The sequence below is a fragment of the Rhodamnia argentea genome, chromosome 5 (assembly GCF_020921035.1).
Source record: "Rhodamnia argentea isolate NSW1041297 chromosome 5, ASM2092103v1, whole genome shotgun sequence".
NCBI lineage: Eukaryota > Viridiplantae > Streptophyta > Magnoliopsida > Myrtales > Myrtaceae > Rhodamnia > Rhodamnia argentea.
In genome coordinates this window covers 1737106-1760916 of record NC_063154.1, presented here as the reverse complement: position 1 = coordinate 1760916, position 23811 = coordinate 1737106, and the positions used below count along the sequence as shown (strand labels likewise).

Sequence of the window (23811 nt, the reverse complement as noted above, 5' to 3'; positions counted from 1 at the left end):
TTTAGGTTCCAAAAACAGGGAACCAGTTATAACAGGGAAGGTTTTAGGTTCCAGGTCTAGAACCTACTCACCTTGGAACCGATCACCTTTAACTAACACAATATGAGCCATTACTGCTCGAGCCACAGTAAGGCATGACCGATAACATAGGTTGAGCCAGGCATGTGTCGCTAGAGTGTGGCACAACGTCGTCATGGCCGAGTTCATCAAAGTTTTTATAACTTTGGATCGCAGATTTGGTAAACTAGGAAGAGTTATTGGGCTAAATTGCTTCCCACGAGTATTTAATTACAGAACAAACCCTATTTCACAAATGGGATTATTTAGGAGTATTTTAATTTATTTTTTTTTTTTGGTAAGGGTATTTTAATTTTTTTTCGTTGCTGATTCAACGTAAATTCCTTTTTTTTTACCCTGAAACCCCCAATTCCTTTCTTTCTCTTCCCTCCCTGTCCGTTCACTGCTCGGCTTCAGCTCGCTCCTCAACCTTGTCGTCCATGGCACTTACTTCTTGTTGCGGAGCCAAAGCTTGGGTCTTTAGCCTTTTGAATCGTTGCGCACAGTGAGAAATTCATAGAAACTCAAGCTAGTTCTTCGGGTTTCGCGGTTTCCCTTTTTCATGCGCAATTTGCAGTTTAATACATTTCCCTTTGTTGCAATAGCAGTAGTGGTGGATATTTACATCGCTCCTTGCCATGCTTTGTGATTAGGAAATCATTCTTCTGATTGCTGAGATGAAAGGAGGGCGGAAGAATCTGCAGTGGGCTGCAAAGGAACGAGAGGTTACTCTGCAAGATGGACAAAGCATCGTGCAAGCTGTTTCCCACCGAGGTTCCAATCTCGTCGAGGTCATCCTCGCTAGTAGCTAAATGCCCTTTTGCTCTCTCTTTCTCTCTCAATATCCACTTTTGTTTATATGAACATGTCGTTTCACACATTGTTCTTGGTAAAGCAATTAGCATTCTTGATCGTGAGTAACTGGTTTAAGTGGAAATGGTGTTTTCCTACGAAAATTTTTGGTGATAATCAGTCTGTCGAACAACTACTTGGTAAAGGAAGGATCTGTCGAATGACTTTTTTGGGGGTGGACATCTTTTGCTTGAAGAAGGCCTTGTCATACAATTCTTTGAGGATGTAGTTAGCCACTGTATGGGCAGCAGTAACAGCCGTTTGATTAAAGTTGAGGCTGATCTTTGGAACCAACTGACAAAGTATTAAGAAAGAAGTTGTTTTCAAGAGTTCGACAGTACATTTGTCTAGGCATCTGCTGTATGTGAAAGTGCGCAGCTTGCTCATGTAAGAGTGCTTTAAAGTTTCGGTTTCTCCAGTGTTGTCTGTTGAGTTTGTGAGTTTCACATGTAAGAGTACATGTACCAATTTCTCTCATGTCTTTTCTTATGTGACTTTTTTCCTTTGTCATTCTGTCCTTAATCCCTTTCTTTTTCTTTTCCTCTCATTGAAGTCGAAATTACTGATTATGCTATTTCGTTGTCTCTTAAGGTGATGGATGCGCAAGGCAACAAACTTCTGGCGCTGATCCCAGCTAAAATCCAAAAGAAATATTGGATTGGACGAGGTTTTTTCTCGAGAACAAATTTCAACTATTTCCTAAAGCTGTAGTTGAGATTGGGAGGATGTGAATAAGCAAACTTTTCTCAATGCCACTTATTTGCTGATTTATAAGCACGGTTTAAGATCGTGTCACTACAATTTTAGACTGATACAATAGTATACATCTGAAATGCACTTTCTGTCCTTTGGATTCACTTCTTTCAGCTAATTGATTGTGTCTTTGCTGTCGTAGCTGTAGAGCCTTGATGGTTCTACTATTTCAGTATAGCATCTTTCTCTCTCTCTCTCTCTCTCTCTCTCTCTCACACGCGCGCGCACAAAAATATCTGTTTGAATTTTGGTTTATACTGGTTGTAATAGCATGTTGGAGAATATTTGATCTGAAAGCTTGAGCTATGTAAAAAAAAAGAACGAATATGTATGTAGATAACTCGAAGTGTGTCCTGGTCACTAGTTTTTTGAAATGTTAACATTGCATCAATGGTTTTAGACTGATATGCTCTTGCGCATCTAATTTTCCTAACATCCTTTACAAGTTAGAAGAAGTACATCAACTGTTCTTGTTGATTTGATGTGATTGCTAAAGTAAGAAGATTTTTGGTCTGTGGCAGGGACATTCGTTGTGGTTGATGACAGTGGCAAGGAAAAGGCACTTGAATCAGGTAGCAAAGTGGGATGTCTTGTTTCTCGAGTTCTGTTCTATGAGCAAGTGCGTGAGCTCAAGAAGTCTCCAGATTGGTAAGTTTTTCCCTTTGGATTTGTAGTTGATTCTGGTTGTTCTCCCCTCTCCCCGAACTTATACTTCCATCTATGAGATTCAAGCCTTCGCCTATGCCTTTTTAGAACTTTTTTTTTTGGTCGAATTTTTTAGAACTTAAAGAGGTGGTAAATAGCTTCAACTTCAAATGACTGAAAAGTTAGAGAAGATGCTCTTAAGTTGTTATTCTGAATCTGAACAGCCTTGAGCATGTTACTGGCTTTTGCAGTTTATCCCTTGTTTGCTTGTGATGGAGAATGTCTTATTCCTGATGTTTGTTTTTACATCGCATGATGCAGGCCTGAAGCTTTCAAATCCTCTATGGACTCATCGAGTGAGAAGGTGCTTGCACTTGATAACTCTTGCATACATAAGAAGGATCCCAACTCAAATGACGGTGATAACGATAATGATGACAAAGACGACGATGAGGAGGATGATGATGAGGATGGACTTCCGCCGTTAGAGCCAAATACTAATAGGTTAAGACCAGCGGAGTTGCAGCATGAAGAATCAGATTCCGATTCGGGTTCAGATTCAGATTCAGCTTCTTGACATATATTTACCTCAGCCCTCATGGGTGCACTGCCAGGACAGAAGTCACTTCCGTCATGTTGTGACATGGACGAAGCATTTGATATTTGCTGGTGGAGCTGTCCAGGATTATCAAAATTCAGAAGACGAGTAGATACTGCAGTTCAGTTCAGGGTTCTTCTCTCCTTGTGGAGCTTGTAATGAGGCTTTTGGCAGCCGTTATTCTTGCTTATGTTGGGCTAAATCCAGCCATTTATATGTACCGTTGAAACCTAAATATTGCATTCCTGGCTGTTCAAGATTATAATCTTGTGGCCCGAATCATTTTCCAAATGTCTGTCAATTGTTTTACAATCATGGTAAAAGTTCAGTATCCCACAATTTGTGGGTAATACGAGCGCGATTCTCAAATTGTGAGGGACCATTTGGAGTTCTCTCGCAAGCAAAGCATTGAAATTGGCCAAATTGATGGCTGACTATGGTAAAATCTACAGCTCCGACAAGAGGACACAAGTCCGTCAACCGTTAATTAACTACTTGGACATTAGCTACGAGCTTGGCAGTTGGAATGCCACGTGGCATCGTCGCTCTCACTCTGTTGAAGTGCACTAGAGATTTTTCTCTTTCCTGACTGCAAATCGCAAAGCCATTGAGACAGACAGAATTTTTTTTTTTTGTTGATCTTTCTGTAATGAAAAGGAAGAATAAGAATGGCTCTTTTTTTTTCTTTTTTGAGTAATGCGATGATTTTCTCATTGCTCGACAGACGATTCCACATTTTTTGCCCCCCTCCCAAAGAAAAAGGCAATTCAGACACGAGACGTCGCCGTCTTCTAGTACTAGTCCAAGACGAAAACAACAGACGCACGAGCGCCCACGAATTCTTCCAAGCTGGTGGGAATTACAGACCGCGGAAGAGCAGCGACAAGAAATGGCGGTCTCAGCGATTAGGGGCGTCGCCTGTGGGCGTTTGCCTCACTTTCAGTTTCATCAATCCCAGGTCCAGTCTCTGTAGAATTTGTTTGTAGATTTTGAGTCTCAAGATTGGATTTTTATTTCTCCTGCCTTTTTTTGAGTTCTTGAATCATCAGTTGCAGAGTTCGAGCTTATCTCGGCGTTCAAAGAGGCTGCTGAATTACCGCTCAAAGGGGTTCACTGTCTTTGCTCAGTACTCCCAATCGCAGGATCTTTTCTCTTCACGCCTTCGGGGTACTTGATTTCGTTCTTCAATCTCCGAAGATTCTTGGTTCACTATGTTTTAAATTTTTTGGCTGGTTGCTGTTGGTTATTCGATGAGCTCGGGTTTTACTCTCTGAGTGAGTGGACGACGATTACCTGAGCACACGGAAGGTGGTCGAATTTGTGGTGAACTCGAATAAATCGTAGGACGAAATGGATTTCTCTACTAGAAGAGAATTTTACTGGCGCATGGGGATTGATTTGGTATGATTTAGTTGTTGCTGAATCCTTCATAGTGCCAAATGGTACATAGACCTGGGATTTTGTTGATGCCAGTGGTTTGGGTGTTCAGGCTTGGTTTCGTGGTGCTATAGTCTGCTAGATTGATCTTTTTTATGGGTCTTGTCATGACGATGAACTTGCTGGTCTTTTTGTGTTTTGGTGCTCACATAAGCATAAGTTCTTTGTTTTGGTTTTGCTTTCAGCCAACATTCAAAACTTGCCCAAGTTGGTGGAAGACATTGTCCAGACATCTATCAATACCGGTCCACGTGGAGCATTGAGGTTTGCACAAGGTATTCAAGCAGTGATTGGAGTCGGCAGCGAGTGGCTAGCAGATGTATCCAAGGTGGGAGCTTTTTGATTGTATTATCGTGGTGCAGGCTTTGCGTGCACTTTTCATCCTTGCTTGACTCTGCATGACTCCCCCCTGTGGTTGTTTTAACACACAATAGTACAAAGTCAGGAACGTTGACATGAGATCGAGTAGGATTCTTCTTTGTTTTTGTGCACATATGGACTTGTTAAGAGTAAACAAGGTTTGGATTCAGGAGCTACTTCATATATTCTTGCAGGCAAGAATGGCCATCTGAAATTTTTTGATGAAGTAATATCGTGTCATGTCATGATTGCCATGGACCTAAATCCATCGGCCGTATTCCCTCATAGAAGACATAATCCATAATGCATTTCATGTTCAAGGAAGCATTTTCAAATTTCAAGTTAAAGTAGTGATTACGAGTCTGTAAGAATTAAATTTTGCTGCGGAAAGGCATTGTTAAATTGGAGTTATAGATAAGTTAAATCATCTTAAGGCTTTAGGTAATAGATAGAGAGAACTTGTACAGGTCAGCATGGGTGTGGCCTTTAGTTTCTCTAGCGTTTCTGATAGCTGTCTTTTCAAGGTTACAACTGCAGCCACTCAAGAAAATGTCTGTCTTTCATGTCTTATTTGTGGGCTGCATCTTCTCCACATTAATGCTTCATGATATGAAGCCTTTTTTTTAGCGTACTTTGTCATCCATATTCAAGAGAAAGACTTTAATTTGGTGGTTAGAGTTATTCACAATGATGCTTTTAACTTATTCTCACAGAAGTTATAAACATCTTATTTTGCAGTCCGCAAATTCTTCAGCTGGATTGCCCACTGAGTTGCAGCTTGGGTTACTTTCCCCTATTTATTTGAGGAGATTGTTTGAACGCATGGGAGCAACTTATATTAAATTGGGTCAGGTTAGCTCTGATACGTTAAGTGGTGTGTATGCTAAGTTTATATTTGACATGGGGGAAAACATGTTCTCTATGCAAATTCATTCTCATTTCTGGTTATTTTAGCGTTTATTTGATAGATTTTTTCAAATAACTTCAATATTTTTCAATTTTTTTTTATAGTTCGTTGCATCTGCTCCCACATTGTTCCCTCAAGAATATGTTGAGGAATTTCAGAAGTGTTTCGACAGAGCTCCTGAAGTTCCTTTTCAGGAGATCCAAGCCATCCTGCGTGAAGAACTTGGGAGACCAATAGATAGTATTTATGAATATGTTGACCCAACACCACTTGCCTCAGCCTCAATAGCTCAGGTTTTACACATCTTTTCATTCAGGACTACTCTCTCTTAATTTTCAACATTTGACCATTGCACAAAATTTGCATCATATGACTAATCATAGGTGTGGTTAGAAATGATACAATGGTTGTTACACGTAGGTTCACAGTGCAAAGCTCAAAGGCTCTAGGGAGGATGTAGTTATAAAGGTTTTGAAACCGGGAATAGAGGATGTACTGGTGGCTGACATGAACTTCGTGTATGTTGTGGCACGCATACTGGAGTTTCTAAATCCGGAACTCAGCCGTACATCTCTGGTATTACCTAGACTTACTTTTGAGATTTTGGAACTTAGGACTTCAATATTGCCTATGATATAAACTTGCTAAACAGTGGCTGATTTTTGTTCTCAGATATTCTGCTGCATTTTTGGCCTGATTACTGTATCTTCATTCAGTAGGTGGGTGTTGTAAAAGACATTCGTGAATCAATGCTAGAAGAAGTAGACTTCTATAAGGAGGCTGCAAATATTGAAAGCTTCAGGAGATATTTGGAAGTAATGGGGCTCACTAGACAGGCTACAGCACCGAAAGTTTACGAATATTGCAGCAGCAAACGGGTTTTGACAATGGAGAGGCTCTATGGTGTTCCTCTTACCGATCTTGATTCCATCAGTTCCCTTGTTCCTAGTCCTGAAAACAGTCTTATAACTGCGCTTAATGTGTGGTGCGACTATTGTCTGAAAACTCATGTGTACCTGTTGTTACATCTTTTTTTGATGCACGAAATACTGTGTGATGTTTGATTTGGTATTTCTGTTGCAATATTTTGTAGGTTTGGGAGTCTGCTTGCCTGTGAGACCTTCCATGCAGATGTGCATGCGGGCAATCTTTGGTTGTTGCGGGACGGTCGTATTGGATTTCTTGATTTTGGTACGCATCTTCTTGTTTGTTTCTGCTGACATTTTATCTTCAATCCTTTGGCAACAAAGTCTGTGAGTACACATTTCTGTGAGTCGGTAGTTTATCTGTCATGCGCACCACGTAATGAAACTCCAGCGACTTTTGGTCTGGCAGTCTAGTTGATAATGCCAAGCTGTTAGATGGAAGAACATCATCTAGTTTTTCTGAGTTGCCACCTAGTGTTCCACTTTTTAAACATAGTCCTCTTTTGCTTCACTGTTCTTGATTAATCCCTCATACTTTCCCAAATGAGGATGTTGACCTGCTGAGATAGCAGTGTTGTCGCCTTGCTTTTTGCATGTCTACCAGCTAAACATTATGTACATGATTCATCAGGTGCATTTGATACGAGAGCAGTTTTGCATCAATGCTAGCAACTTAGATTGTGAAAAGTCCTGTTTGCAGGACATTTCCTGGGAAGTATGATGTCAGAAGCAAAAATTTCGTGCAACACCATAGTAATGTTGCCCATTGCCATGAGTTGAAATGACTCTTCCAGGTTTCCCCATTATTCGTTAAAGGACGAAGTAAAGTATATAAGTAAAGAATGAATTTGAGTATGTAAACAGTGCCTGCCTGTTTGACTAAATCTAAGCTTCTTATTCTTTTGCGTATGTTCTTTTCTCAGATGTGTCCCTGAAGCACACCACAGAGTATAAGCTGGATTTTAGTCTGGGACATTGACATTTGACTTTTTATTTGCCATGTCGGTGTAAATTATCCTAATAGCTTGCGATCATGATTTCAAATAAGACAGCTAACTTTTCCAGTTATTTTATTGTTCTCCATTAGAACAACGTGAAGCCAAGTAATGTATACTTGGGTAGATATCATGGACATATATGGTTTTGTCATGTGTACTGTTGTGAAAAAGGTTAATGGCTGTCTCTGTAACTCTTATATAAGGCAGAGGTTGACTGTGAGAGAACTATCCTGGTGCCTGCCTGTCTGTGTAACTTCAACTGGGCGATGCCCGGTCATGTAATTGTTATGTTATCTAAGTCCTATTAAATTGGCAGGAATTGTTGGACGCATATCTCCAAAGACATGGGCAGCTATGGAAGTGTTTCTAACATCAATAGCTACTGAAGAATATGAGTCAATGGCATCTGCTTTGATGGAAATGGGAGCCACAAACAAAGACATTGACTCACAGGCATTCGCCAAGGACTTGGAAAAGATATTTTCATCAATTCAGGCAAGAGATTCAACTTCATAGATTTGCTCCAGTTTACTTATAAATTTCAGAAACAGAGAACTATTGTTTCTTTGGACCATCTCAAATATGAAAAACAAAGAAGGTTCTCTCATCACATTTCTAGCATTGAAATTTAAAGTCGGTAGTCCGCTGTAATAGAATGTGGTTTACTGTCAAAAGCGATATCAGATTGTTGCTGTCATCTGCACAAGAAAGTTACAGTCGCTTGTGTCATCAGACCACCTTTTCTAGTTCTTTTTGAAGACAAACTTATTCAGTTTATACGTTGCAGGATTTAGATACAGAACTCATAATCGCAACAGCTCGGGAAAGATCAACAAATGCCACTGCTGTCTCAGCAAATCTGGTTGTTGATGAGAGGCAGATGAATGCACTCTTTCTTGATGTGGTAATGGTTTCATTTCAAGTGTCATTGAAAAAAAAAAAGCATTATAAATAGGTGTGGACATCATCATAATTGGCCGCAATTCGTTATTGGGATGTGCTGCTAAATCTTAAATGTTAAATGGGAACAGGTTAATGGTATTTAACAAGTATACTTTGAGACCTATTTTGGATCTTATTTGATGGCACTCGAACAAAGCAACTGAACTGACAAATAATTTCTGCGTCACAGGTGCGGGTTAGTGAATCATACGGGCTAAGATTTCCTCGGGAATTTGCACTGCTCATGAAGCAGCTTCTTTATTTTGACCGTTATACGCGTTTGTTGGCACCTGACCTCAACATGCTGCAAGACCAGAGGATCTCCATCGTCTCCAATCGCAGAAGCAACTACAGAGACCGTTTTAATTAATTCTGGGTGTAGCTGCATGACATGAGAAAGCTTTTGTTTTCGTATTTCGTCCTTACTATATTCAGTATAAAGCAGTAAACCGGATTTTTCACTTCTTGCTCGAAGCAATACTCCGAAAAGCTAGACTTCTGTGCTGTTCTGTCTCCAGCTGTGCTCCTCATGTATATTACTCTTCTTTTTTGGGGCTGGATCTGGGGGTAAAACATTCTCTGTTACTTTGTAGTACTTGCTTAATGATATGTCTTCATTTGGTAAGTATGAATGGCTGGACGTGGTTATTTTCCATGATGGGAAGCCAGTTGCCTGATCTGCAACTGAGTTTTTAGCATTCCTTGGCTCATCCTACCGGGTACGGATTGTATGTATGCTTTTAATTTCTCTTCTGTTGGATCAAGGGCATGATCAATCGATCAAATCGTTTATTTATGATCTTGAGAATGCACCACTGGAGTGGTGTAGCTGTGATCAGACAGAACCCTCTTGATGCATGCATGAGATCGAGAAAGCTAGTATCCTCCCAGATTCATTCATATGCCAGCATAAGAATCCTTTTCAACTAGCACGGAAAATACAGGGGCTTGAGCCAAAGAAAGTATTCTCAGAAGAGAAAATCCATCAACTCCGGGCCAGTACTCTGAAAGAAATACAAAGAATAGAGAAGACGAAGCCCTCTCACTGGTGCATAATTCAAATGCGTCGTCGTGAACATAAAATTCGTGTTTCTATCGCTTCTTTGAATCACACGAGACTACTAAATACATCAGCATCTGCACTCCTGAGAAGAGGAATGCTTCAACCTTCAAGAATGAAGTCCTGCTAGTAACTTGAATATGGAGAAGTACCTGTTGAACGCCGTGTTACAGACCAATATGATGCACGACGTCCAATAAATTTGCAATATTGACGGACCCCAATCTCATAACCAGAAGGACAAAGAGCATGTAGTGACCTCAGCTAGTCAGCTGGCATCTCTCACATTCTCATATAAACCCCACTTGAGGAGATGACATAACAGGTGACAAACACTCCGTACTTTCTAAAAAGTCATAAATGCCTGCCAAGAAACTGCATTTTGAGAAACTGCATTTAGCTTAGGATTTACTCAGGGTGGAAGGGCTCGCCCTGCTGGCTGACGGCCTTGATCCTGTCATCAGCTGACTAACTGAAGAGTAGCCCATTAGCTGATGAAGTGCTGAACTGGTTTTGCCAGGAACTTCCTCGGTCTCTGAGGGCATTGCACACATACTCTCTGCAGAAGTTTCAAAAGAAGAAACATGAGAACAAACCTTTCCGTAGTGCCCTTTAACTCGTGAGAGGACACACGACTGTGCCGATGAAGCAGGATTACCTTCTCGATCCATTGCATGTGGTGTATACCGAATTAGGTGTGTTCCTTTCTGGATCGAGAACTCCAACACCGTCGAGCAAGAACCACACCTTAGCCGATGACATCTTCTTCTTGAAAGGACAAAATCCGCAGGTACCAGCAGCAGTACCGAGCAATGGTAACAAAGTATAAACGGGGCCCCACCTGCGATAGGCCGGAAGTGTCTCTTGGAAGATTGACGCTCCTTTCTTGAATGCTTAAACTTGATTTCGCGATCACACATGGGGACTGCGTACTGCCTGGAGCTCAATGGAGAGGAGGCATATTGACTACACATGCTGCGGCTTGAGCGAACTCTATAGAGTCCTTTATCACGATTGGCGAGTGGAGGCAAGTGTACAGAGTAATGCCTGTCATGCGGGGAGAGACCGGTATAGGAGTAGTCAGATTTTCTACTGTTTTCCATGGTTTTCGATGAGAAATGTTTCCCCAAATAACTATACTGCTGGGACACTCTTTCATTTCTCATTCCATGGAGATTGTATGTTCTCTTTAGTTGATCCTCCAGTTCAAGAACCTTCCTCAACAGTTCCATCTCATCCTGAGAAGGGAACTCAGGCTTCTCTGGTACATGACAGCTTGAGCTGCGAACCAGATATTTGTGCACCTTGCTCAGGGGAGCCCCATAGTCATAAGTACGGTGATCCCTCAGAAAGTTTGGTGCTCTGCTGGGCTCTAATCCCTCTGATTTTGTTCTAGTTCGGCACAGAGCAGGAAGACCATGTCTTGCAGGTCTCATTGTTTCACCTCGATCCTGCCTGCTAATTCGAATTGGGTCAGTCCCTCCATCTGAATTATGGTAAAATGACTTAGAACTCCTTAGGGGATGCTTCGTCCTAGAATTAGGATACGTCTTGTGATTCTCCAGGAACTTCTGCGTAGCTTCCCGTTCTTCAGAAATGACAAAATTCGCTGCTTTCCTTAGGGGATGCTTCGTTCTAAAATCAGGGTCCGTCTTGTGATTCTCCAGGAACTTCTGCCTAGCGACCTGTTCTTCAGAAACGGCAAAATTCGCTTCTTTCTTTAGGGGACACTTCATTCTAAAATCAGGGTCTGTCTTGTGATTCTCCAGGAACTTTTTCCTAGTGACCTGTTCTTCAGAAATGGCAAAATTTGCTTCTTTTGTACAATGAGCATACCCACTAATGCATTGATTCTCAACATGAGTAGGAGATTGGTAAACATGATCATTCAATCCTATGGCTGATGTGGAGATAGGTACTTCTCCAGGTTCACCTCTCAGCATCGAGCTTGGGTGACCATATTTTCCACTTGCAGAGATTGGAGTATCCCTCAGATTTACGATGTCATGTGAAATGCTCTTATCAGGTTGCTCTGGCAGTTCATCAGATATTGAGCTCTCTCCACTTACGTTTAAATTTGGCCCTGGAGTCTCGACAAGCAAAGTCTGTCCAATATCAAGAGAAGCAAGCTCAATCGAAGACCGAACATCCCTTGATCCTCCATGTCCTTCTTCATTGCACTCACCAGATACATCTTGCCTGCTTCGGTCATTTTTAGGTCCGTTGGATGAGAACGACTCCCGAGGCTGGTCAGGTTCAGCATTGCTATTGTCAGACATGCAACGGTTGTCCACATTGCTCTGATCAGGCATACGGAGAGTCGAGCAAGGAAGAACTGTTCCATGTCCTGATTCTTTTGAACCGTTTTCCACTGAAGTCGATACAGGTTTATTCTTCTGAGCATCAGCTGCTTCGAGGAGTTCCGATACTGCACTCCCAGCTTCATTTCTGCGACTTTTTGCTGCTTGCATGGAAAAACAATTAGGTTTAAATGCTAAACCAAATTATCAAACACAGTCACCAAAGTGATCAGGTAATTTACCTCGAAGGACAGCGCTGCATCCACCACATTGGTACACAGAAATATCTAGCGGCTCTGGAAGAAGCTGCCGACATTTTGGGCACTTGACTAGCCGAACTTTACGAGTCATTCCAGTGGTCATGTTTCTCCCAACAAACTGGCTAGATTAACCCAAAAATTGATATTTTCCTAGCACGACGGAAAGCAAAAGAAGAGAAAAGTGAGATTCTACTAGGATTGGCATCATGGTGTTAACCCTTAACTAGACAACAGATGAGCGTGGCCATTAAAGAGCGAGTTGAAATTGTATGGCACAAAAAACAAGATGTTCCCATCACTAGAACAAGAAAACGAAAGTCCATCAAATTTATGGATTCATGATGTGCAGAGCCATTCCTAGATATGCATACGAGCTGTGGGGGTGATAACAGTTAAGCTGATATATGGTGCCCTTGTGATTAGGAAGGATCAAGACAATCGAGACAATGTCATTGTTAGAAACAATTCCACTCTCACACCATGGCAAAAGTCCGTCTAGCTCACAGTTTGCTTCTTCTGAAAACTACTGCTAATATTTTTCTGGAACCAAACAAGAACCCATGAAAATGCCAGAATTAATTTACAGAAGACATCATGTTAGAGGATTATTCTCATCTAGGATTGAACTCCAATCTGTATCATTCCTATTGCCATTGTCACCAGTCTATCAAAAACTTGATATGAATCTGGTGTGGCATGTCACAGAACACATTGACAATACCGTTGCACTGTTAGCAGTTATGCTTGCATGGGTTGAATCACTCCACAGCGGGCTTGGAATAATAGAATCCTTACCCCTTCTGCACAGTCATCTCGCTCTGCAATTACATTATGCATTTCCCAACAACAAATTTGGATATTGCAACGTGCCAAAATGACCACATTATGGCCAATGATTCAGTTATTTTTCCTTCTCTCCCCTAAAATCCAACATTTGTAAGAGTACCTGCTAGAATTGATAAAGGATGCCAACAAAAAGGCCCAGGAAAATAAGAACAGAACAGAGATGACTTGAAACAGACGTTCTACAATTGCAATTTGCAGCCTCTAATATGATGCTAACTGCATAAAGAGAGATATGTGACCAAAAAATTGGCTATTACTGACAATTCAAGCCACAGCAGTTTCAAAGCAGAGAAGAAATTTTCTAAAAATCTGCTTATTAAACAGGAAAATCAAGGCAGACAAATCAAACTCTCAAGCCAACACAAATACAATGAAATGGATACATTTCAATCCATTACCTTGGGACCTCATTTTGAAACAAACACTCGGGGAAAAGAGGAAAATAGAAGAAACGGCCACTCCAGACAGTTGTTCAGTTTTCAAAGCAACCGAATCGACAGAAAGTCACTGCGTGCATAGAACTGACATTATGAAAAGCAAGGATCATCTACAAATTATGACCGAACATTTATCGGGATTGAAGAGAACAACAGCAAAATGAAGTACTTTACAAAAAAAAAAAAAAAAAAAAAACAGCAAAATGAAGAAGAAAATGTCATGTCAACCCGTGATTCCGAGACAAATACAAAATGAGATCGAGTTAATGCACAAATCTAGATGGAGCTAGAAGACCCAACCGGCTTGGATGGAACACCACAAACTCCGCAAGACAAGAAGTGCATGAGACAGAACTATTGTTCTACCGCACGTAGAAATGGCCCAAGGAAAATTCTGTTGATACCCGAATTCGAAAAGAAACATATAACCTTCTATTTTTCATGTCCACTTCATGCATCTTTATCTTTAATTTTCTTTTTTGTTGGGGGGTGAAGAACGACTAACCTTGGGAAGATGATAAAGGAAGTATCTTCTTTCTTTGCTTGAGAAGTTTATGACTTTGCTCGGTGTTCATTATGACATTCTCCCCTCCTCTTCTTTTGCAGATGCTTCGTCCTCGTTCTTGCTTTCAAGGGAATAAAGAGTGCCGAGCCTCCGTAGTTTTCGAGCTTTTTCAGTCAGGAAAGCTCTCTCTCTCTCTCTAGAAGGAGGATGTAAACTGGAGTGAGGCGAGGCCTGACGGGTTGTCTGTCAGGGGCAGTAAAGCGAGCAACCCGACTATTTAAAGCCAAACTGGGGTGACGACCGACGGGTCACTGCTTACCTTTGACTGGTCTCTCACTGTTCATCTTCCTCTTGAACGGTTTTCTTGCAGACAAATCACCAGTCCATTAACGGCTTGATTAACTGCCTTGACGTATTAAGCTGCAAACCCACGACAGGATTCTCGTGAACTCGTGTCCTTTCTTATAAATCTCAAAGCTTGTGGATCTCGCATCTCGTCGCTCTATTTTCATGAATCCTACATTTGTTGACTGGTTCTTGATGACGTAACACTTGCGTTACCGTGAAGGGCCGGTAGTGGACTAACGGGTGAAAAGAAATTTATAAGTTAATGTGCAGGAATCCACATCATATGTATGTCATTGAGCATAAAAGATGAAACTTTTGTTGGAAAAAACATCTTAGTATGGAAGAGGAATTTGCAGTTAGCCATTCACTTGCATCTCTGTATGTCTTTGAGCAAAAAGATAACGGTCCACAAAACATAACATGGGCTTATGTTAGAAAATAAGTGAATTATTCTGTAGGTTATGTGTCAAGTGCTGAAGAATCGAATTGCCCCCACACCGAGGAAACATGTACAGGTCAAATGATGCTCGAGGAGATTTCACCAACCCCAACTGGACCAACTCAAATCTGAAATCAAGAAAAGGCATACAAGGACTTTATTCAAACAAATGTTCTTGAGTCCAGACACCAATTGACTCTCTACCCACCTGAGATTCCCTTTCTCAAACCAGCTTAATTTATTCATAATTCAGAGGAAGACATCTAACAAGACCTAGTCAATCTTGAAACTTCCCACTGAGACCAACTGCCGCGGGATTTACGGATAGCTTCCAGTGAAGTTTCTTCGAAGCGAGACTGTGTGAAGAGCAAGACTTTGACTTTGCTCCTTTCTGGAGCGACTAAACAAGGTTTCACACAAGCTATCGAGTGCTTCAGACCATCACCTTTTGAAGTCAAACTCACCAAATTATGTCCAGAACAGTTTTACTCGGTCCACTCTTCATCAAGACAACTTATGAGTTATGAGTAACCCAATTTTTATTAAATTTTTCTAAACTATCTTTTGTATTGATTGGACATGAGTAAGTCCCCCTCCACACGCATTCTAGTGTTTCTTTCCTTTGATGCTCAAAGCAATGAAAGCCGACACGATCTTATTTTATTCCGTCCTGAGCTCAAGAACTTTGACCCTGGCTCCTTGCCGTGTAGAGGACTCTCAAAGTGAAGGCTCAGGATTCATATTGTCAAAAACTGAGTCCATGTTTCTGCGTGTTAGATCGGATAGAGAACATTTGTACTTAAAAGAAGTCATAGTCTGGTTTTGGATTGAACGTCTTTAGAAGGTGAAATGGGGCAACGGTGCGATGAAATCACAGAAGGGAAACGAAGGACGCCAAGCCCCAAGATGGACTCGGATGGACAGGGCACTCAAAACCATATCATCTTGAGGAAATGAGAGACAATCATACAAATTGCATATTGATGCCAGGTTGTCCTCCAATGTTCAAAAAAAAAAAAACAAATACAGTAGATAGTGTATGATTCACGTCTTCCTATGTACTCAATGCCCTGGAGGGACACTAACATTGGACAGCATTAGCATGGGCTCATGTGATACTTCTGTAATGATGACTCATGACCAGATCCTCCGCATGTTGCGTTTCCTCAATGCTCAGCTTAACCAGGATTTTATTTTTCGACCTGAAAAAAAAACCTACCTAGGATTTTGAGGTCTCTCGAAATAATGCTGCAAATTTCATTAGCTGCCCCAACTTTGGCAGCCCAACTACTAAAAAAAAAACCAGCCCATGAATGGCCTACTGGACTTCATATGATAAAAATCAAAGCTTTAGCACTTTTCCACAGAGAAAGACGACTTCAAGTTCAAACTACGGATTGTCACCAAAAGAATACAACATACACAGATCATACCAGGGACCTTGTAATTTCACGGGAAACTAAAATGATATTAAGGCATATGCGAAGCAAATCAACTTATGAGGCTTGGACCGCACGTCGTTTGTGTCCAAGAAAAGCTTGACGAAGTTCCTGATATCCGCTCCTGTAATGCTCCAATGAAAAGCAAAGCTGCCGTATGGCCTCCCTTTTCTTCTCAGCTCCATCCGATATCACTACTTTCTGACTATTCACCTCATTCTCTAGCTGCTCCATTCTCGATTGCAATTCCCCCACAAGCTTCTGTGCCCGCGCAGAACCCAAGATCAGTTCCTTTTGTTCCTTTTGCAAATTGCACATGTGCTTCTCCATTTGCTGCATCTGATCATTCTTAGCGGTTGCCTCAGCGTACAAGTTTTGAATCTGAGCAACCAACCCATCTCTCTCTGCCACCAGCATGTCATATTTCAGTTTGAGTCCGTCAAGGTCTATGTTCAACTCTTCCACTCGGCTATCTTTACTAGCAAGTGATTCCTTCAAGTGACGGATATCGACTTGCATATCATTCTTTTCAGTATCATGCACTTCTTTCATTGCATTCATTTCATTTTCACGAAGCCTCAAATTCTCTTCCAACAATTTGCCCCTACATTCCCACTCCTTTAATCCTGCCTCAAATCTTTGTTGGCTTTCTTTGCAAGTAGCTATTTGTAACAGCAATTGTTCTTTCTCAGTGAACAACTTTTGGTGCGACTCAGATAGTGCAGCTCTTAAATCCATGATCACAAGATCACGATCAGAAACATCAGATTTGTACCCAGAAACCAATTCCTGCAGTTCCAACACCTGCCTTCTCTCAGAGTCATACTCAGCCGTTAGCAATGCCGTATCTTCATTTGATTTCTGAATCTTTCCTTGAGCTACTTCAAGCTCTTTCATCAACATTTCAGCCTTTTGGCTGGAGTCTGAAATACGATTTTGAAGTTCAGCAATCCAGTTCTCCAGTTGCAAAGCTCGAACATTTAAATCTTCAATGCTGGCATCTCTGGCTCTGATCTCGTCGTGGGCAGCTTGAAGCTTAACCTGCAAATGACCAGCAACTGTTTGGCCCTTCTCCAGGGCACTATTCAATCTGGCTATTTCATTTTCTGATTGCTGGAGCTTTTGGTTCAAAAGACTTAGCTCTTCCTCATAACGGATGTTTCTAGCAACCAGTTCCTTGTAGCTTGCGTGTGCTTTTATTTTCCTTACAATATCCGTACTGAGCTCACCGTTCTCCTGTTGCTGTCCGATGCCATTCATCTGTGTAACCTTGCTGCAGTAGGTACTCTCAGAGCAGTTGATAGATTCTGATTCAGAGTCCGAGGAAAACGAAGATGACTCGTAATGTTCCTTTGAGATGTCAATGCTGCCATCACCAGAGCTAAAAGATGCACCTGTACCAGGAGTCAATTGGGGAGAGCCCTGTCCCAATCCGGATCTCAGAGGTTCTGGATTATGCCTCTCCGACTCCAACTGATCACAGTGTTTGGCTAATGCATGATACACTTTGTAAATTTCCTCAACTAGAGCAATCAGCTGGGGCCTTTTTGGATCATATATATCAACCCCATTAGCCGAACCACTGCCTTCATCTATGAGTTTCATAATTTCTTTGAAATTGTGGTTCATATCTGTGGGCCACAAAATTTGTCCATACTGTCACGATGCATGATCCAGCCAACAAAATTGTGCAAGCATGTATTTTTCAAATATTGACATTTCCACCAAGTTTTGGCAAAGATGGACTTCACAAATCAAATAAGAGTCGCTCGCAGTCTTATATCTTTTCGGATTTAATTAGTACGAGGATTTTAAAGTTTTTTTATTTTATTTTAAGTAGGATGTTATGCTTCCCTATTGCAATATGTTCCTCATTTATTTTGCTAGTATTTGCTTCGGGATTGTGCAATGCAATTTTTCTCTTAGGTGTGCTGCTTAGGATGCTATGCATGTGAAGCCTAAAGATTTGATCCTCGTGGTGCTACATCAATGCAATTGACTTTCAATAATCAAAAGAAAGAAAAAAAAATTACCAGTTTGGAGAAAGTGAACTGTGAAGGGAGATACATCTCTATTAATAAAGGTTGCTGAGTTAAACATAAATCTTTTCTCTAATGGGAAAAGAAGGTATATGATAATTAAGGATCTACAGTGAATAGTAAACAAGGAGCTACTTGATCTTGGACGCTTACACTGAAGATTTTCTGAAAGCCATGGGGACTTCAAAGAACTAAAGTGTGTATCCAACCAACTTGATTGCAGCTTATCTGAGCCTGTTCTCTCCATATCAACCTGGTGACATCAAATAGTATAATGATGCCTATGACAACATGAGCAATACTTCAAGAACATGAAATCTCAAGGTTTCTCCCTTAATGGATTTACCTTTACTATCAGGAAATATTGAAAGAAAAATCATGATGTAAGATAGATCATTTTAAAAGGAACAACACCTAGCCATCCTTGATATCTATAGACGAATAATACGAAAATATCACCAAAACAAGTAAGCTAAAGCAATAAAGCAGAAAAAAGCGATCACTCAAATTGAAGTGATTTAAAGCAAGGAGGTACTCCAGTAATCAGCTAGTGGGAACATTGTTTTTACCTTTGCCACTTTCGTAATCAGAAACTAACAATAATTGTGCAGATGATGAACGCCATTTCATAGGTTTTAAATTTGGTGGTTTATAGCTTCTGTAATGTGGCATTCACAGATTTAATCAGCTGTTATCTGACATGGTTTAGGTATATGTCACTAGTTCATCACTTAATTAACTAATGCAAAAAGCATAGATCTTGCTGCAGATGCATGCTAGCAGTCATCAAGAACAGCTAACATATAGACACCATATTTTAGTGTTAAAAAAAGCAAATAAGAAATCCAAAAAGGGATAGCTGAGTAATATTTCCACCGCTATTTTTGTCCTTCATATCACCATACTTTTTGATGCCACAAAAGTAAACTTTTCATACTAGGAAAAACTTACAAACACTGGAAACTGCAAGAACTGTGAAAAGGTTAGAACCACCAATTACCATCTAAATTGGTAATGCGGTACTTGAAATATTGTGGGGAACAGGCCAATGGCAATTAATTTTAGAAATTTCCAATGAAATCATTCACACAATACGACCATTTTACATACATTCAATGCCCTTCTTGATGAAGATTATGGGCTTTTGTTGGGACTATTGCGGCGAAGGTTGGCTAAACAACTCCTTTTCCTTTATGACAAAAGCAACCTCTATATGAGTCATGCTTGAGCTGGCAAATTAGAGGTAGGCATTCCACATGCACAACATGCCCACAGAAAACTTAGGAAGAGTCAAACTATGGCTAAAACAGACAACAGATCCATCTCCACCCAACCCCCGCGTTTTTTATGCAAGACATTCATGTAAAAGAAAATAAGTAGTACACTACGGTTAGCAGTAACCTTCAAGTATGTCAACTTCTCTATCTCCCAAAGTGGTTCTGTTTTACCCAAAGTAAGGACACCCAGCTCAATTATCCTGTCCAGACAAAGGCAAAGGGCAAAGCACGCGCGCACAAAGAAACGCTCCCCTACACACAGCATTTCACTCGGCCAACTTCTCCGTATCGCGCGCGCAGTACAAAGACGCGCATTCTAGTACCGAATGAAGGGCATAGACAACCGTCATCAATGATCTCAATTTTTTTTTGGAAAAAGAGAACGCACAGCCTGCCGCAGAACGAGATCCCGAAGGCGAGTTGAGGCAAAGAGGCCATGATTCGAGCAGGCAACAAATGCAGCGCCTAGCGTTATAGATCTACGAGGCAAAAGCTGCAAACAGGAGCACAAGCGGCGTTTTTTAGGAGAGCCCGAGTTCACTTACCTTCTGAGAACTCGAATTGAAGGCGGAATTGAACTGATGGAACACGCAGAGAGAGAGAGAGGAACCAGACAGAGAGAGAGTATGTGGAGACAAAGAGAAAGAGGCGTGCGAGGGAAAGACGCCCGAATTTGGGCGGGACCTTCTTGTTAGCCCGCCTTTTTGGGTCCGAATTATTTTTCCCCCATTTCCCCAAAATACCCCTCCACCATCTTTTCCCTCTTAAATTCCAAATTTTGAATTCCCAGATATATTTGACCCAAGAAAAATATCCAGCTACTAGTCTTGAGTCAAGACTCTTGATTAGCTGACACGTGTATTCATCCAACAATATTTCTTTTTGAAATTTGGGAAGACGGTGGTAGAATCTCAACCGCAAGTGTTACGAATGATAAAAAATATATATCAACTGTGGCGAGATCCACCTTTGATCTTATGTCCAGCATTCCACCATGATACTGCCACGTTGTCCCGCTAGAGAGATCATTTTCTTTTTTGAGTTGTACGATCTCCGAATCAAAAGATACTATGGCTTTATAACAATGCAATAATCACTCGAATGCCATATCAACCGCCTTTGCCCTTCCGTTTGCTAAAATCACATAGAGGGCAAGACGCATCAATGGCAATTTTTGCATTAATGACATTTTTTACGCATTCAAAACTTTATCCAAATGAATTCGTAGTAATGTCATGACCCTGTTTATTCAATTACTTATTCATAACGTTGTGTCCTTTGATCTTGCGGCCTCCGATCGGCTCGATAATTTAACTCCGTCAAAAACTTAGGGACGCAAAAAATAACTCTTTCGGGAGTGTCGATCTTCGCGTGCTTATTAACTTCCTTCAACACGTTCCGAAATCCCCCTTCATTTCCTCGGAATCCATAAGACAAGAAAAATCAAGTCGAGCAAACACGACCCTATCCCAATCGGGCCAGGCTATATAAGAAAACACAGTGATCTTTTCAATGCACTAATCTCTCTTTCAGAACGCGAATCGATGCAGTAGAAATTAAAAGTTTTCCTATGCAGTGCCCTCAATCAATCTTTCGAGGGCTATTGTCAACAATAACCGGTTTGAATTTCGTCCAATGTTAGGATCTGACACCAGTACTGCCCCGTGACTCCCGGCTTCCAAATCAACTCGAGCTCGTTAAGGTGATGCGTAGGATCACTTAGTCATGTCTAGAAACACTAGGCTCCTTTTCGACCCCACCAATCCACAGAAAGTCCTAGAGACAGACAACCTCACATCACGAATTAGCCAATCCAAACATTTAACGGCCCACCAAATTCAATAATTTTAAAGGCTCGTGATGCACGAATCTTATGCCTTTTGTGGCAAGTGGAACTTCAATTTCCAATAGCAATCCCGCTAACGTTTGGACGCACAAGAGAGTCTGTAACTTGCAAGGATAAGATGACCCCCAAAAAATTGTCCAGAATGCGTTTGTTCTTGGCTTAGCTTCAATCAGAGAAAAAAAAACAGGTCGAGAATTACTCCTCGGATGACAGAATTTGTCTTTAATTTTACGAAGGGGAAAAACCCGTATTTGCTGAGGTGACCTGGAGTGTGTTTGTTTCTCCAAAAACTTCACGGTTAAAAAATATATATTTTAGAGTAAAATGGTTAGTTTTCATTTGTTTGATGATCTAAGGTTCGATTTGCTTCGTAGAGAAATGAACAATTTGGAAAAAAAGAGTTTCTTAAATAAATAAATTAAAAGAAATTAGTTTTATCGTACGTGAAAATATTTAGACGTAATTTGTTGCCGACAATGAAATATTTCCATCGACTAAATACTTTGAGAAATACGATCAATTGATTTTAGGGTGATATCTCCTAAGGTGTTTTAGAGTGCAATTGTTTTGATAAAAATTTCACAATAAAAGAAAATATATCCCGTGAAAATTACATTTAGAAAAACGGTTAGTTTTCATTTGTTTGGTGATTTAGGCTCCGTCTCTTTCGCAAAAAATGAACAATTTAAAAAATGGTTTCCTAAAATCGATCGCTTGTATCACTTAAGAAATTAATTTTATCGTCCATGAAATCGCTTAGACATAAATTGTGGTCGATAATGAAAACTTTTTCATTGACTTGTTATTTTGAGTGATATGAACGATTAAATTTTTGTGGAAATATTTTTCAGATTGTTCATTTTTTTGCAAAACAAATAAAGCCTTTGGCAAAAGTCATTTTCTTCTTGCTAGAAGGGGAATTCATTTTTTCCAAATTTAAGCTTGTTGTTTTTCGGTCAATGCAAAATATTTTTTCATAGATCGATCAGTTATCTACCGTCTAAAAACCAAAAAAGTCGTAAAATAATTTTTCGAAAATAGTTTCTCCTCAGTCAATGCAAAACATTTTTTTTTAGATCGATCAGTTATCTATCGTCCAAATATCGAAAAATCGTAAAATAATTTTTAGAAAATAGTTCCCCGTAGAACGAGATTGGGAAATGGAAGCATTCCATCATCCGTCGGGCAATGTTGACCGTGGGCCGGCGGCGGCGGTACACCACTTCTTAAGCTAGCGCGGCACTCAATGTTCGATTTCGCGACGTTGGGCTCTATCGGTGGATTCTAATTGGTTCGGAAATCTCCAAAGTCAAAGTCAACGCCACCGCACATGAAACCTCACTGGACAGTCCAAGCCCTCTGTTCAAATTTGGCTCGCTTATTTAACTCCCTTCCAATCAAAGTCTGTCCACGATAGTCAAATGGAAATATTTCTGACTCGTCCCCCCTGCCAAATTGCATTCGCAGGAGTCGAAAATCTCAATCTCTATCGGCAGCCAGCCCAATCATTACGAATAAAGCTTGCATCCTTTGAATTTGCTGTGAATTATGAGATAGGGACGGTTGAATTTTTTAGGCGGGAGGTCAGAATGGAATTGGTCTAGTCAATCACTCGATCGACCTAGGTGCCTTTTATCAGATTGTAACTACGTGTCGCGAATCCATCTTCTCGTTTTGAGAAGGACACCGGGAGTGCTAGGACTCTTGTTGATCCGAAACTTCAAATTTTCATTCCTCTGCATTAATTGGTAATCCACCGTGAAAGTTCCTTCTACGCCACATTATTGCCAACTCTGTAATGGGACGAGTCGGATCTAATTATTTGATTTTCAAGTAGGGTTGCAAGAGCACTTAATTGACAAGATTACGTCTCTGTAATAGGACGGTTTGTAAGAATACTCGATTGAAAAAGTTATGTCAGTTGATGGACTTGATCGATAAATTAAAAATTGAACGGTTTAATCCGCATAAAAATGCGTCAAAACGGACCTTTAGGCGGTATACTCTACAAACTTGTTTCGAGAAAAACGAAAAAATTCAGTATGGTAAAGAGAAGTGATAGAGACGAAAATTAATATATATATTGTGAAGGGTGCCAGCTGAATCCAATTGGAATGAAACCAAAGTAAATTGTCAAGTGCTAGGCTGGCCGTGGTCCTGGTCATGCTTTTTACAGACAATGACGTCATCAGAGCCAGCTGTCTGACTTTTCACCGCTTTTTCGTACATACGATGCGATACGATGAAAGACATGCCAAAAGCCAAAACAGAATGACTGTTTCCTTGCAACCCACGTGGAGCTTTTGCCCTTTTAATTTCTCCTTCTTTTTTTCTCGCGATTTTCGATTTTTTCATTTAAACCCGAATTGCGAATGCAGTAATAATTAGTTCATTGATCACGATGGAGCACCCAATTATGGGTCAAGAAATTTTCTCAAACTTGTATACATTTTTTACCAAAATAATTACTCATACCGTTATTTCATTTCCGATTCATTCATGTTACCTTTGAATTTATGCTACTGAATATAGTATCTCTA

The 23811-nt window shown here is 40.6% G+C and overlaps 4 protein-coding genes across 8 annotated transcripts; 2 read left to right on the top strand and 2 right to left on the bottom strand.

Annotated features, from left to right (window-relative positions):
- Positions 1 to 495: 495 nt before the first annotated feature.
- On the top strand, positions 496 to 3193 carry LOC115743652 (probable RNA-binding protein EIF1AD). 2 transcript variants are annotated; one of them, XM_030678528.2, is made up of 5 exons: positions 496 to 848; positions 1501 to 1576; positions 2184 to 2310; positions 2629 to 2770; positions 2808 to 3193. In XM_030678528.2, the coding sequence occupies exons 1-5, from the start codon at positions 735 to 737 to the stop codon at positions 2814 to 2816; spliced, it is 468 nt and encodes a 155-aa protein (XP_030534388.1). In that variant the 5' UTR covers positions 496 to 734; the 3' UTR covers positions 2817 to 3193. The 2 variants fall into 2 exon arrangements, with proteins under 2 accessions (XP_030534388.1, XP_030534387.1); XM_030678527.2 differs by having other exon boundaries at positions 500 to 848; positions 2629 to 3193.
- A 538-nt stretch (positions 3194 to 3731) lies between these two features.
- On the top strand, positions 3732 to 9100 carry LOC115743650 (uncharacterized aarF domain-containing protein kinase At5g05200, chloroplastic). 2 transcript variants are annotated; one of them, XM_030678525.2, is made up of 11 exons: positions 3732 to 3863; positions 3961 to 4072; positions 4528 to 4670; positions 5441 to 5554; positions 5714 to 5902; positions 6030 to 6185; positions 6329 to 6594; positions 6703 to 6800; positions 7850 to 8028; positions 8321 to 8437; positions 8666 to 9100. In XM_030678525.2, exons 1-11 carry the CDS (start codon positions 3795 to 3797, stop codon positions 8843 to 8845), a joined length of 1623 nt encoding a protein of 540 aa, XP_030534385.1. In that variant the 5' UTR covers positions 3732 to 3794; the 3' UTR covers positions 8846 to 9100. The 2 variants fall into 2 exon arrangements, with proteins under 2 accessions (XP_030534385.1, XP_030534383.1); XM_030678523.2 differs by having other exon boundaries at positions 3735 to 3863; positions 3955 to 4072.
- Positions 9101 to 9372: 272 nt separating this feature from the next.
- On the bottom strand, positions 9373 to 14839 carry LOC115743824. The gene is made up of 6 exons (XM_048278964.1): positions 13884 to 14839; positions 12078 to 12245; positions 10377 to 11996; positions 10194 to 10262; positions 9948 to 10094; positions 9373 to 9479 (listed from the first exon to the last, which is right to left on the bottom strand). The coding sequence occupies exons 2-6, from the start codon at positions 12196 to 12198 to the stop codon at positions 9373 to 9375; spliced, it is 2064 nt and encodes a 687-aa protein (XP_048134921.1). The 5' UTR covers positions 12199 to 12245; positions 13884 to 14839.
- Positions 14840 to 16003: 1164 nt separating this feature from the next.
- LOC115743728 (protein NETWORKED 4B) lies at positions 16004 to 20102 on the bottom strand. Of its 3 annotated transcripts, none has more exons than XM_030678653.2 (3): positions 19971 to 20102; positions 18302 to 18401; positions 16004 to 17740 (listed from the first exon to the last, which is right to left on the bottom strand). In XM_030678653.2, the coding sequence occupies exons 2-3, from the start codon at positions 18393 to 18395 to the stop codon at positions 16167 to 16169; spliced, it is 1668 nt and encodes a 555-aa protein (XP_030534513.1). In that variant the 5' UTR covers positions 18396 to 18401; positions 19971 to 20102; the 3' UTR covers positions 16004 to 16166. The 3 variants fall into 3 exon arrangements, with proteins under 3 accessions (XP_030534513.1, XP_048134402.1, XP_048134403.1); XM_048278445.1 differs by having other exon boundaries at positions 18302 to 18429; positions 19971 to 19986; XM_048278446.1 differs by lacking the exon at positions 19971 to 20102 and adding an exon at positions 19680 to 19964 and having other exon boundaries at positions 18302 to 18403.
- Positions 20103 to 23811: the final 3709 nt, after the last annotated feature.

Excerpts from the sequence above, each read along its gene's own strand:
- LOC115743652 (XM_030678527.2), top strand. The coding sequence starts at position 735 with ATGAAAGGAGGGCGGAAGAATCTGCAGTGGGCTGCAAAGGAACGAGAG. Across the intron at positions 1,577-2,183 it reads GAAATATTGGATTGGACGAG|GGACATTCGTTGTGGTTGAT; the intron begins GTTTTTTCTCGA and ends GGTCTGTGGCAG. Across the intron at positions 2,311-2,628 it reads CTCAAGAAGTCTCCAGATTG|GCCTGAAGCTTTCAAATCCT; the intron begins GTAAGTTTTTCC and ends CGCATGATGCAG.
- LOC115743650 (XM_030678523.2), top strand. The coding sequence starts at position 3,795 with ATGGCGGTCTCAGCGATTAGGGGCGTCGCCTGTGGGCGTTTGCCTCAC. Across the intron at positions 5,555-5,713 it reads CTTATATTAAATTGGGTCAG|TTCGTTGCATCTGCTCCCAC; the intron begins GTTAGCTCTGAT and ends TTTTTTTTATAG. Across the intron at positions 8,029-8,320 it reads AGATATTTTCATCAATTCAG|GATTTAGATACAGAACTCAT; the intron begins GCAAGAGATTCA and ends TATACGTTGCAG.
- LOC115743824 (XM_048278964.1), bottom strand. The coding sequence starts at position 12,198 with ATGACCACTGGAATGACTCGTAAAGTTCGGCTAGTCAAGTGCCCAAAA. Across the intron at positions 11,997-12,077 it reads ATGCAGCGCTGTCCTTCGAG|CAAAAAGTCGCAGAAATGAA; the intron begins GTAAATTACCTG and ends CCATGCAAGCAG. Across the intron at positions 9,480-9,947 it reads GGCGAGCCCTTCCACCCTGA|AGTACTGGCCCGGAGTTGAT; the intron begins GTAAATCCTAAG and ends TATTTCTTTCAG.
- LOC115743728 (XM_030678653.2), bottom strand. The coding sequence starts at position 18,395 with ATGGAGAGAACAGGCTCAGATAAGCTGCAATCAAGTTGGTTGGATACA. Across the intron at positions 17,741-18,301 it reads GCTTTCAGAAAATCTTCAGT|ATATGAACCACAATTTCAAA; the intron begins GTAAGCGTCCAA and ends TGTGGCCCACAG.